Raw genomic sequence first — 13,240 nt, 5'->3', positions numbered from 1 at the left:
TCTTCCTCTTCAGGAGCTGCTGGCTGAGTACATAAGAGGTGAAGAAATTGTCACACGTGACATTGTGCCCCCTCAGTCCATCTGTCATATCAAGTTCTTCTCTGGGCCTCCACTGGTCGGCTTCCTTGTGTATACTTGCATCTCCAAGTGTAGCTGGATTGTGCATCACAGGCCACCCATATATTGATGCCATACTTTGCTGGCTTGCTGGACATATTCTGCCAAGAAGGACAGCAACCTTTTGACAAAAGAAAACAGAAAACAATCACATAAATCAATGATATTACAGCAATACATAAAACATGTACAGTGAAAATCACTTACATTTTAGCCAGCAGCATACCACCCTGAATACCACTGCTGGCTTGCTTCTGAAGCTCAGCTGGGTTGGTCCTGGTCAGTTCCTGGATGGGAGACCAGATGATGCTGGAAGTGGTGTTGGAGGGCCAGTAGGAGGCACTCTTTCCTCTGGTCTAAAATAAATATCCCAATGCCCCCAGGGCAGTGATTGGGGACACTGCCCTGTGTAGGGTGCCGTCTTTCAGATGGAACGTTAAACGGGTGTCCTGACTCTCTGAGGTCATTAAAAAGATCCCATGGCACGTATCGTAAGAGTAGGGGTGTTAACTCCGGTGTCCTGGTTAAATTCCCAATCTGGCCCTCAAAACATCACGGTCACCCAATATTCCCCAGTTTACAATTGGCTCATTCATCCCTCTCCTCTCCCCTGTATCTATTCAACACTTTGTTGCTACAAATGACAACGTGTTCTCAGTCAACTTACCTGGTAAAACAACAGATAAATAAATTACAGATAACATTATGAATTTAGAAAATAAAAATGGACCTCTGAATGGAACGAGTTGCTCATCCACTGTTACTTCAGGCCCAGGGTCATAGAGGTATGGCAGACAGTCCACCCACTTCTCCCAGACCTCTCTCATGGCCACCTGTTTGTCTCTCACACGTCTTGCAGTTCTTGACTCACGGTAATCAAATTGTAGCATTCTTGAGAAAGTATGAAAGACTTTCAGTGGCATCTTGGCAAGGGAAAATTGCCCTTCCACTCTCTGCATGATGTCCAGAGCATGGGCAACTGCATGTCCTGTCGGCCTTGGGGTCATCTTTATGACATTTTGCACTGCCATCCTGCCCTGGTTGTCAAATGTTACCCAATTCAGGAAACTAGGCGCATGTTGCAGTATTTTCACCTCCGGATGACAAGCGTGCCCAAAGTAAACTGCCTGTTACTCAGGCCCAGAAGCTAGGATATGCATATAATTGGTAGATTTAGATAAAAAACACTCTAAAGTTTCCAAAAATTGTTAAAATAATGTATGTGAGTATACAATATACAGAACTGATATGGCAGGCAAAAATCTGAGAAAAGTCCATCCAGGAAGTGGAATTATTTTCATGTTGCTGTTTTTCAACTCATTGCCTATAGAGAATCCAATGGGTTAGGAATCAGATTGCAGTTCTTATGGCTTCCACTAGATGTCAACAGTCTTTAGACATGGTTTCAGGCTTTTATTTTGAAAAATGACGAGTGAACAGCCATTTTGGTTAGAGGACAGAGGAACTTTTTAGACCTGATTCGGCGTGCTCACGGGTTATTTTTCCTTTCTATTGAAAACAGTATTGTCCGGTTGAAATATTGATTATAAAGACAATAAACAACCTGAGTATTAGTTATAAACATCGCTTGACATGTTTCAATGAACTTTACCGGTACTTTTAGTATTTATTCGTCTGCCTGTTGTGACCTCATTGGAGCCATTGGATTACTGAACAAAACGCGCCAACAAAACAGAGTTTTTGGGACATAAAGAGGGACTTTATCGAACAAAACAAACATTTACTGTGTAACTGGTAGTCTTGCGAGTGCAACCATATGAAGATCATCAAGGATAAGTGATTCATTTTATCGCTATTTCTGACTTTACTTGGCTGGAAAATGTTTGTATTTTTTTACACAGGGCGCTGTCCTCAGATAATTGCATTGTACGCTTTCGCCGTAAAGCCTTTTTGAAATCTGACACAGTGACTGGATTAACAAGAAGTTAATCTTTAAACCGATATATAACACTTGTATATTTTATGAATGCTTATTATGTGTTTTCCTGTATTTTGAATTTGGCGCACTGCAATTTTACTGGATGTTGGCCAGGTGGGATTATTTAGGGGGTTTTCTCTGCTGGGATAGGGGCTAGCAATTTCACTTTTGGATGAATAGCGTGCCCAGAGTGAACTGCCTCCTACTCTGTCCCAGATGCTAATATATGCATATTATTATTAGTATTAGATAGAAAAAACTCTGAAGTCTCTAAAACTGTTTGAATGATGTCTGTGAGTATAACAGAACTCATATGGCAGGCGAAATCCTGAGAAAAATCCAACCAGGAGGAAATCTAAGGTTTGTAGTTTTTCAAAGCTTGACCTACCGAATACACAGTGTCTATGGAGTCAAGTTGCAATTCCTAAGGCTTCCACTAGATGTCAACCGTCTTTAGACACATAATTCAAACAGTTTTAGAAACTTCAGAGTGTTTTCTATCCAATACTAATCATAATATGCATATATTAGCATCTGGGACAGAGTAGGAGGCAGTTCACTCTGGGGAGCTATTCATCCAAAAGTGAAAATGCTGCCCCCTATCCCAAAAAGGTTAACTGACTTGCCTAGTTAACTACAGGTTAAAAAAATGTATTAAAAGAAGCCCAAAAAATACAAAACAATACATTAAAACATAATAATAAGAAAATAATATTGCAAAAAGTAGTAGTTGGTTTTTATATACCTACAGGGCTCCTAAAATTCCAAATCAAATAGCTAAATGATCCATGGTATGATAATTTTAAAACAATTCCATGTGTTAGCTTAATGAAATCGCAAAGGCAAACTAGGCAATTTAGGGCAAGAAGGATTTTCGGAACAATTATAGATATACAGTATGTGATATAAAAAACTAATATATAACATGAAAATGTATTGAATATTAATTAATTACAGGCCCATTGTAAATAGTCAACATAATCCATATCTCTGCCCTATTCCGCAAATATCCATTCACATTATAGAATTCCACATTTAATGGATGGTGATGGCTTTGAGGTGGATGTATAGCCTAAAAACAACTATCCATTTCTGCATTAGTAGAAATGTGATTGAGAATCCAGCAGGACTGAATCTGGCCACACTGAAGCCACAGAGGTGTAAAGCCATGGTGTTGGTGGTTGTGGTGGTGATGACGGTGATGGCTCAGTCTTGTTACCCATGATGTTCCTTGATGCTAATACAACACCATCATTGGCACAACGCCGCAATCAATCTCACCTTATAATGACATACGAACCCCTGACTCTCCTGTCTCTCTCTTTCTATTTCTTACGCTCCCCCTCTCCCTCCATCTCTCTCTCTCCCACTCAGTGTCTGTTATCTACTTTCTGACACACATGGTTGATTAGTTTCATTGTATAGCTGTGGGTTTGGGTGGTGAAGATGAAACCGTGTTCCCGTTTCCTTGGCTCCTCATTCTACAGTGGCTAATTATGGTGATGCTTTTGTCAGACAGTTGCCAGCCATTTGACTAGCCTAATCAGTCACAGAGCAGCTACAGGTCACACCACGTCAGACATTTTGTGTCAGCAGTGCAGGTGGAAGGTGAGGCCCATATCAAAAACAAATATCAATACATTGTTAGCGATGATAAGAAAATATATTCTGTACTTGTACTGTACTGTACATTGCTGCCTATTATTCATCAACAGGGTGGTATGACATTTTGAATAGCCTACCTATTTTTTATCTAATGTTGCCTTTATGAAAAGCATGTGTTTAAATCCACTAGTCCCACTCATGTTCTTTCAACTTGAGAGTGAATAGATTTCAAAAAAATATATTTAGCAACTTTATCACTCAGGACACCCTTCTAGCATTGGGGAACATCCCGCCCCTTAAGATTTTCAATGTACCCTGTAATTACACCTAAACTAAATTGTTGTTGATCATTGAGCACACCTTTATTTAGAACGGCGTCCATGTTTACACATTATGTGAATTATTATTATACATACTGAATGTATAATATTACTGTGTGTCAGATACTTCACTGTCTATCAGATACTTATACTGCATTTGTAAATGATAATAATTGGGAGTAATTACATAGTCATGGAACAGTGTCATAATGGAGCAAGTTTTGATCTGTCCAAAAAATTGTGTTCTTGAGAAATCGAGTCAAACAGAAAATGTGTTTAAAAAAGATTATGATAATGTGCACGTGCACGTGCTCATGATCTGTTAAACGATTGATAAAAAGACACCTCCTTAAGGTACTCCAGGCTTAATTGTCTGTCTATCCATTACAGTCTAAAACAGTATTTTATTATTTGGCAGGATGAATAGATGGCTCATAAACACTTGACTTGGTCCAGTCTCGGTGGACTCCTCAACCATACGGATGCAGAGAGGTGGGGTGGGGGGGGTCTTTTGAATTTCATTTCCTTATTTCTGGCACTGGTCTCCTCAATCCCACAGTTCTGGCATCCCTAAGCATCAGGAGACAACAGTGAGGTATACTACAGTACACACTCCTCTTTGTGGTCTAGTTGGCATGGTCACTGGCCAGGAATCGTGTGGCTCCATTGGCTGTGCATGGGGAACCAACCAACCACCAACCAACCAAGTGATGTGTGTAGGGATCCGTATGTGAGATGGGGTGTATCTTTATTCCAAACAGTTTCAAAACGGAACACTAAAATTAGTTTCTATTGGACAAATTCAGGTAGGTCACTCCGTTTCATTCCGTTTGCTTCCGTTTAAGAAACATTTTGCAACAGAATTGGCATAATGAATACACCCCTTATGACTCCGTTGAGAAAGGTTCTGAGTGAACTGGATCTGCCCACGATTCACTATAAGAGGGTTCTGTGTGAGGGAGAAATCTGCAGGCAGGTGAGAGTCTAGCTATGTAAATTAATTGGCTTGCATTAGGCATTCTATGCATAGCCGCTTGCAGTAATTCAGGCCATATTGCAAAACCCTGGGCAATTGGCCATCCCGATGGCCCCGGCAGGCATATTAGTGGAACAAAAGTACCTGCATGGCAATGTTGCATAGGAAATGTCTCTGCATACAAAGGTCCTACTGGTTAAAAACATCAAACTTAAAACAATGTTCAACAACAGGCAACATAGATGGATAGTCAACGGTAAACCTGTAAACAAGGAGCTCAAGCAGGGTTTTATTTGTGGTTTATCTCTGTAATGTTTCTGTGTTTTGTCTATTTTGTTGTGATGGTGATTGATCCTGTGGACATGTGTATTGATAATGATGGATGACCTTGTGTCTTCTCACATTGCCAGACATGTGCCAGATAATTATAACCCGATAATTAAAATCCTAATGTGTGGTTTATCTTTATTACTATGGAAGAAGGACACAGTACACTTGCCATAGGAGGAGATGATAAATTGGAACTAAATGTCTAAAATGTATGACATCTGCTACATTGGAGTACAATGTGCAGTGCACTCTAAAATGTTGCTCTATGTTTAATACACACTGTAAACAACAAGGTCCCACCACAGTCATACAGGAACCAATTACTAGCCTATAATGACTAGGAGGACTTTATTTATTTATGATATGAATTTACAGCCAGAAAGATCATCTCTGCTTTATGGAGGCATTAAAACTGCAGGTCTCTGGGCTGCTGCTAAAGCTCCAGCTGTTAGACAACAGGAGAGGCAGGGATGTGAGGAGGAAGGTTCTGCTTCACTTCAGCTTCAAGGAACAATGAGATCAATTCTAATCCGGCCAGGGAGTGGTCCGAAATGGCACCCTATTCTCCATGCAATACTTTTGATGAGAGCCCGGTGTGGCATTTTGGATATAACACTGGAGCAGGCAGAAGCAGGGTTGACCATCCCTCACAGAACTCTGTGAGCATCCATATTTTATTCATATTGACATTATCGCTGGCCTGCAGTGGGTGGAATACGGACGTAGATTAATATCAATGTCTTGACAAGCAAAGTGTCTTTAGTTAAAATAGTTGGCCAGTTTGTGCTTCTGTTCTAGCTGACTGAAACACTTTCAGCTGGGAAAAGACAAAAAGTGGGGGTTATTCGTTTGGGCTCATTGGACTGGGCTCGGAAACACATGAGTAATGCTCTCCACACCCCCTTGTCCCACCCATGAAGTGGTACGAGCGATTAGAGCGCCATTATCCAAGCACAAGGGAGGTTCAGTGCTGGCCCAAACCAGATTTATGGTTTATGGTGGCCCACGCACCACTGACTGACCCTCTTCAAGCTGCCCCTTTGTGAGAGTTCACCATACAGTAGATACACTTAATGGATGAGCACAATGTGCCTCAATGGCCCTATGATGATGGATCTGGGGCATTGTGGAAAAGCACTTCAGTACAGACAAACCAAATAGTTCAGAGACCTAGCCTGACACTCAAGAACTAAGGGGTGTGGGAGGGTTCGAGGGGGGCTGTTCTAGAACATTGTTGTGGGAAAATTGGGGGGAAAATTGGGTCTCAGTATAGTTGCCACGCATTCCTGAGCAGCCCTTTAATTGAATATGAAGGGATTGTTGAGAAACAATTTGCTTTTAATCCGAGTGTGGAACCGACCCAGATGTGTCCAGAGCATATCCGCTGCACTGCATTTTCAAGCCCCCACCCATCCAAACACAATACGTATGCACACACACACACACACACACACACACACACACACACACACACACACACACACACACACACACACACACACACACACACACACACACACACACACACACACACACACACACACACAGTCATAGCGATTGTCGCATTTCAACAAAGACAATAAAGTAGATAAAATGGACTGCTGTAGTCTACTGTAGACACTTGCAGCTTTGTTAACGGACTCCATTTAATTCCTGCCCCCTCCTCCCTATCTCTCTTCCTCTCTCTATTCCTCATTCTCCCTCTCTCCCATCATCCCTATTAAAAAACATTATGACTTAACACGGAGTTGATCTCCTAAACTTTGCCTCTACTCACAATCTAATGACAGAGTGTGAGTGTCAGAGATCTCCCTTTTTCTCCCTCCCTACCTCCCTCCCTCCTTCAGCGGTGGCTGGGCAAGCAAGAAGACATGTCATGTGGTAATTATGTAAGTAGCCAGATTGGCCCCATGAATATGACACAGAACGGATGGTTGTTACTTGTCAGGGAGATTACAGTGGTGCAATGGGGCTAGCACCTAACGTTCTAACAAATGGCCTCTGTAAAAGTATGTAAAATTGGTGTGTTTTTCAGATGATTATAAGATTGTTCTATATAATTATTATTTGACACTGTAGCTTATACAGTGCACTTTACAAGTAGATTACATGCATTGTGACCATCAGTCAATATGACCATTACTGTGCAAGCAGACATGACACAACAGTATCAGACCATGGCATGTCATTTATGCAAATTAATTGGATACCTAGTACATTTCAACATCACCAACAATAGCAGAGAAACATTTAGTTTGAAAAGTTTTTCTATCTGAACCCTCACCCTCAACCTTAGTGTCCTTTTCGCTCTACACCTCTAATCATCATGTTCTGTTTGTTTATTCATTGCCATCTCTCCTAATTTCTCCAGCCATCCTTCGTGCCCACAGTATTCTAATGAACTTTGATGCCACTGGGCACAAAGAGACTGGCAGCCATCCCTCTTCTGCCGAAAGGCTGACACTAGCTAGCTTTCCATCCAAATTTTCAAAAACACGCAATGTAAAATATGTGTTTTTTTCCGCTAGTGGTGTGTTTCCACCAAACAGACTTGTTGTGGATAAAAATCACTGCGTGACAACGTAGCGCACACAACATCTATTTTTTCACCTACGTTTTCATGTACCGAATAAAAATCTGAAGTTCAATGTGTTTCCATTGCATAGTTTTGTCACAAAAACGGTTGCGTTAAATAGTAAGTATGACTACTATGATCACTATGGTCACTGGAAAGAGGAGACAGAGGGTTGTGAGACAGAGGTTTAATCCTTGATACATGAAAAGTGGGATGTATACGGAGGGTGCGTGGCAACAGAAGACGAACAGCAGAGGGGCTAAGGATCTTAGAGACGGGGTCGATTAAACAGGGGGAAAGTTTGCAGGACTTCACCCAGAGGGTCAGATCTCGAGTGGACAGCCATACCCTCTGCCCTGTGATGGTAACAGGGAGCCGGGGTCCGGTGGCGGTCCGCCTGTCGTCGATACCTGGAGGTGGTCTTGAGAGGAGCAGAAAAGGCTCTCTTCCAGGTACGGCGACAGCAGCAGACGAACATCTGGTCCGAGGGTGGGCTGACCTTTTCTTCTTGCTCAGGGAAGAGCGAGGGCTGATAACCAATCGAACATTCGAAAGGCGAGAGACCAGCGGATGAGCAGGGGAGGGTGTTTTGGGTGTATTCCACCCATATGAGTTGCTGGCTCCAGGTGGTGGGTTGGTGGAGACGAGGCAAGGAAGAGTCATCTCCAGGTCCTGATTGGCTCGATCAGACTGGCAATTAGACTGGGGATGAAACCCGGAGGACAGAATGGCCAACAACCCAATGAGTGTGCAGAGCGCCTTCCAGAACCGGGATGAGGACTGAGGACCAGGGTCGGAGACCATGTTCACCGGAAGTTCATGAATCCAAAATGTGCTGCACCATGAGCTAGGTGTTCCACCCCCTCTAACCAGTGCCTCCACTGCTCCAACCCCATCTTCACCGCGAGTACTTCTCAGTTGTCCATGTCATTATTCCTTTCCGTGGTGTTGAGACGATGGGAGATGAAAATGCAGGGATGCAGTTTCTGGTCTTGGGCAGAACACTGGGACAGGACAGACCCCACTCCGACATCCGAGGCATCGATCAACACCACGAACTGCCGGGACAGATCCGGATAGATTAGGATGGGGTGGGAGTGAATTGGTGGTTTAGGTCCAAGAACGCCCAGTCTGCAGCTGGAAACAACATGAATGGGACCTTTGGAGAGGTGATTGCTAAAGGGGGAAGCCAGGGTGCTGTATCCCCGGATGAACCGGCGGTAGAAATTGACGAACCCCAGGAAGCGTTGCAGCTGCACTCTGGAAGTGGGTTGCTGCCAATCCACCACCGCTCTCACTTTTCCAGGATCCATCTGTGTGTTGCCTGCAACTATGATGTATCGAAGGATGGAGATGGTGGAGCGATGGAATTCACATTTCTACGCTTTGACAAACAGCTGGTTCTCCAGAAGATGCTGGAGAACTTGTCAGACATAGAGGACATGTTCTTGAGCCAAGCGGGAGAAAACAAGGATGTCATCAAGGTAGATGATCACAAACTGGTTCAACATGTCAAAGAGAATGTCGTTAACCACGTCCTGGAACACAGCAGGAGCGTTGGTCAGTTCGAATGGCATCACCAGGTATTTGTCTTTCCCACTAGACATGTTACAGTTGGTCTCCCCATCCCATATCTGTAATAGATGGTAGGTTTTCCGGAGGTCCAATTTGGAGAAGATGGTAGCCTCCTGGAGAGGCTCAAATGCAAGGGTGAGGAGTGGAAGCGTGTAACATTTTTTAACTATGATTTCATTCAGGCCCCAGTAGTTGTTCCACTGGTGCAGGGTTTTGTCCTTCTTCACAGAGAAGAACCCTGAGCCGGCAGAGGAGGCAGAAGGACGGATACCCCCTGCAGCCAGGGAGTCCTCAATGTACATAGCCTTGGTCTCCAGACCCGACAGCCTCCATCTTTCTTAAATGGAAGATATTTGGAACCAACAAGACTCTTCCTAGAGCTTGCCACCTGGCCAACCTGAGCAATCGGGGAGAAGGGCCTTTGTATGGGAGGTGACCAAGAACCCGATTGTCACTCTGACAGAGCTCCAGAGTTTCTCTGTGGGGATGGGTGGAACCTTCCAGAAGGACAGCCATCTCTGCAGCACTCCACAAATCAGGCCATTATGGTAGAGTGGACAGACAGAAGCCACTCCTCAATAGAAGGCACATGACAGCCTGCTTGGAGTATGCCAAAAGGCACCTAAAGGACTCTCATACCATGAGAAACAAGATTATCTGGTCTGATGAAACCAAGATTTAACTATTTGACCAGAATGCCAAGCATCACATCTGGAGGGATCCTGGCACCATCCCTACGGTGAAGCATGGTGGTGGCAGCATCATTCTGTGGGGATGTTTTTCACCGGCAGGGACTGGGAGACTAGTCAGGACCGACGGAAAGATGAATGGAGCAAAGTATGGAGCAAAGTACAGAGATATCCTTAACCTCTACGGGATCGGTTGAGCTAACGTGCACTATTGTGATTAGCATGACGTTGTAAGTAACACGAACATTTCCCAGGACATAGACATGTCTTATATGGGCAGAAAGCTTAAATTCTGGTTAATCTAACTGCACTGTCCAATTTACAGTAGTTATAACAGTGAAAAAATACCATGCAATTGTTTGAGGATGGTGCACAACAACAAAGCTTTTATCACTGCAACTGGTTTAATACATTCACCTCTGAAGGTAAATAATGTACTTCCATTCAGTATTCTTGCTCTGATTTGTCATCCTGAGGATCCCAGAGATAAAATTTGCAGGAACTGGGTTCTACAGTTTGAACCTTTGCTGTGTCTGTACTGAACTGTAGTGTGCTCTACTGTACTGAATTCTACTGTACTGTACTGAACTACACTCTACTTTACTGTACTATACAGTACACTACAGTCCTTTACTGAACTACACTTGTCTTTAGTGTACTGTACTGAACTCTACTGTACAGTACTGAACTATAATCTACTGTACTGTACTGTACTGTACTGTACTGAACTTTACTGTACTGAGCACTACTGTACTGAACTATACTATACTATATTGTACTGAACTCTAATGTACTGTAGTGTACTGCACTGTACTGAGCTCTACTGTGCTGAAGGTTGATGTCCAAACCTTTGAAACATAAGCGTCTTTGATTTGGTATTATTTGGGGGTAGAGCTCAATAAAATAATAGCCAGTGTGTAGAATAACACCCAAATATGTAAAGGGAGATGTTGCATATTATACCTTTGTGTACACATTTAGGATACATAACCATGAAGAGAATGATATTCATATCCATAATTATGCATTTATGTGTATTACAGACCAGGGACCCATGACGAAATTCCATTACCCGCAATTCCGTTACCAGATGTAAATCCACTTTGCTTACTGTAGTTCATTAACTGTAGTTCAATAACTCAATAGTTTTTGGAAAACGTCGACACAAAAATGGAGGGAGATTTGACCAAGATTATATGACCAAATTTTGCATCTGCACAGATCTTCCAGTAAATGTGTTTTTGTACAATTTTCAGTGTAAATTGCTAAAAGTAGTCCTTGTTCATAAAGTTGTATGGTTTGTTAAACTTTGAAATCAATGTTTTTTGTTTGGCATACATTTTAAGTGAGAAGTCTTAGCCCAACTCAGTTATCGTGGAATTGCCCCACTGATATTTGAAAGCTGAAAGCTGTAAACTTGTTTTTATTATGGAAACATATTTACACTTTATGGATGTATTATCATTAAAACTTTAGCACAGTCAAGGATGAATCCACTCATGTGGAATAAATTCTGTGATCTCTGTCATCCTCACAGAGCCAGTGTTGTCCATTATCAGAATTATAAAGACAAACAAAACACATTGATGTATGTGTCTATGCCTTGACCCAAACCAAAGACGGAAGAGGAAGCTAAACACTCCCTAATTATTTCTGGTTACATTACAGTCAATGAACTCAACAGTGGATCCAGAACAGGGCTTATTGTAGACAGAAACCACGTTTCCATTCATAGTTTTTATGTGAGTAAAGTCATGAGGTATAAAACTAAATCATGACAGCTATAATGGAAACTGGAAGTTTTAGAAAAGTTTTTTGAATGCCGACAGATCATTTGTTTGTTCCACATGGAGGGAGCTTTTTGTGTCAGTAAAAATGTATTATGCAAGAAATGGATGTGGAAGCGCCTTCATGTGAAAATATTGATATAATAGCCATCATATCGAAGTAAACTTGGAGTCTCGCGATGACATGGTGTGAGGTCCTTCCAATATGACTCGGAAGTATATCAATATACTGGTGGTCCAAAATAGGTGAGGGTTGTCAACAAAAAAAATTGGAGTGGGGGTGGGGGTTGTGTGTTTTTGGGGTGGAGGCACAGGGGAGGGTAATCTTTTCCTGGTGTACATTCACTGTTTTGCAGGTTTGCTATATCATTCCATCCTAACCAAATTTCGCCATCTGCTTGCATGCGCCTTCCCTATATCAAGGTCTTTTGGTTTTTCCCTTATGCACTACAGTTTTCCGTGCGCTAACCTTTATTAAAAACCGGGTGGTTCGAGCCCTGAATGCTGATTGGCTGACAGCCGTGGTGCACCAGACCATATAACATGGGTATGACAAAACATTATTTTTACTGGTCGAATGATGTTGGTAACCAGTTTATAATAGCAATAAGGCACCATGAGGGTTTCAGCTAGGGCTGCCTCCAGGCACCCCGCATTAAGTCGTGCATAAGAACATCCCTTAGCCAAAGTATATTGGCCATATACAACACCGCCTTGAGTCGTATTGCTTAACTGCAGTGCTTTAGGAAAGTATTCAGAACAGTTTACTTTTTCTAAAAGTCTTATTCTAAAATGGATTGAATTTTAATTTTTTTCTCGCCTTATCAATCTACACACAATACCCCATAATGACAAATATCACATTTACATAAGTATTCAGACGCTTTACTCAGTACTTTTTTGAAGCACCTTCGGCATCGATTACAACCTCAAGTCTTCTTGGGTATGACGCTACAAGCTTGGTACACCTGCATTTGGAGAGTTTCTCCTCTGTCAGGTTGGATGGAGAGCGTCGCTGCACAGCTATTTTCAAGACTCTCCAAAGATGTTAGATTGTTTTTAAGTCCGGGTTCTGGATGGGCCACTAAAGGACATTCAGAAATTTGTCCCGAAGCCACTCCTGCGCTGTCTTGGCTGTGTGGTTAGGGTCGTTGTCCTGTTGGAAGGTGAACCTTCACCCCAGTCTGAGGTCCTGAGCACTCTGGAGCAGGCTTTCCTTGACTAATTTCAATATGTACCGCCTTAAAACCATCATCACGTGTTCCTACACCTTGTTTTGGCTTTGATACTTGTAAACTTTAATCTGTTGTGTGGCTGTTAGCTAGCA

At 42.5% G+C, this 13,240-nt stretch overlaps 1 protein-coding gene across 1 annotated transcript in view; it reads right to left on the bottom strand.

Moving 5' to 3' along the window:
* Positions 1-9,289: 9,289 nt before the first annotated feature.
* LOC118965633 (uncharacterized protein K02A2.6-like) overlaps positions 9,290-13,240 on the bottom strand; it is a 30,961-nt gene continuing 27,010 nt past the window's right edge. The window contains exon 3 of the mRNA XM_036986881.1: positions 9,290-9,774. Within this exon, the coding sequence (XP_036842776.1) occupies positions 9,290-9,774 (485 nt within the window). The remainder of the gene's footprint in view (positions 9,775-13,240) is intronic.

The sequence above is a fragment of the Oncorhynchus mykiss genome, chromosome 8 (genome assembly GCF_013265735.2).
Source record: "Oncorhynchus mykiss isolate Arlee chromosome 8, USDA_OmykA_1.1, whole genome shotgun sequence".
Lineage (NCBI taxonomy): Eukaryota > Metazoa > Chordata > Actinopteri > Salmoniformes > Salmonidae > Oncorhynchus > Oncorhynchus mykiss.
Note: the sequence above shows the minus strand (reverse complement) of the source record. Positions and strands in the feature narration are given on the sequence as shown.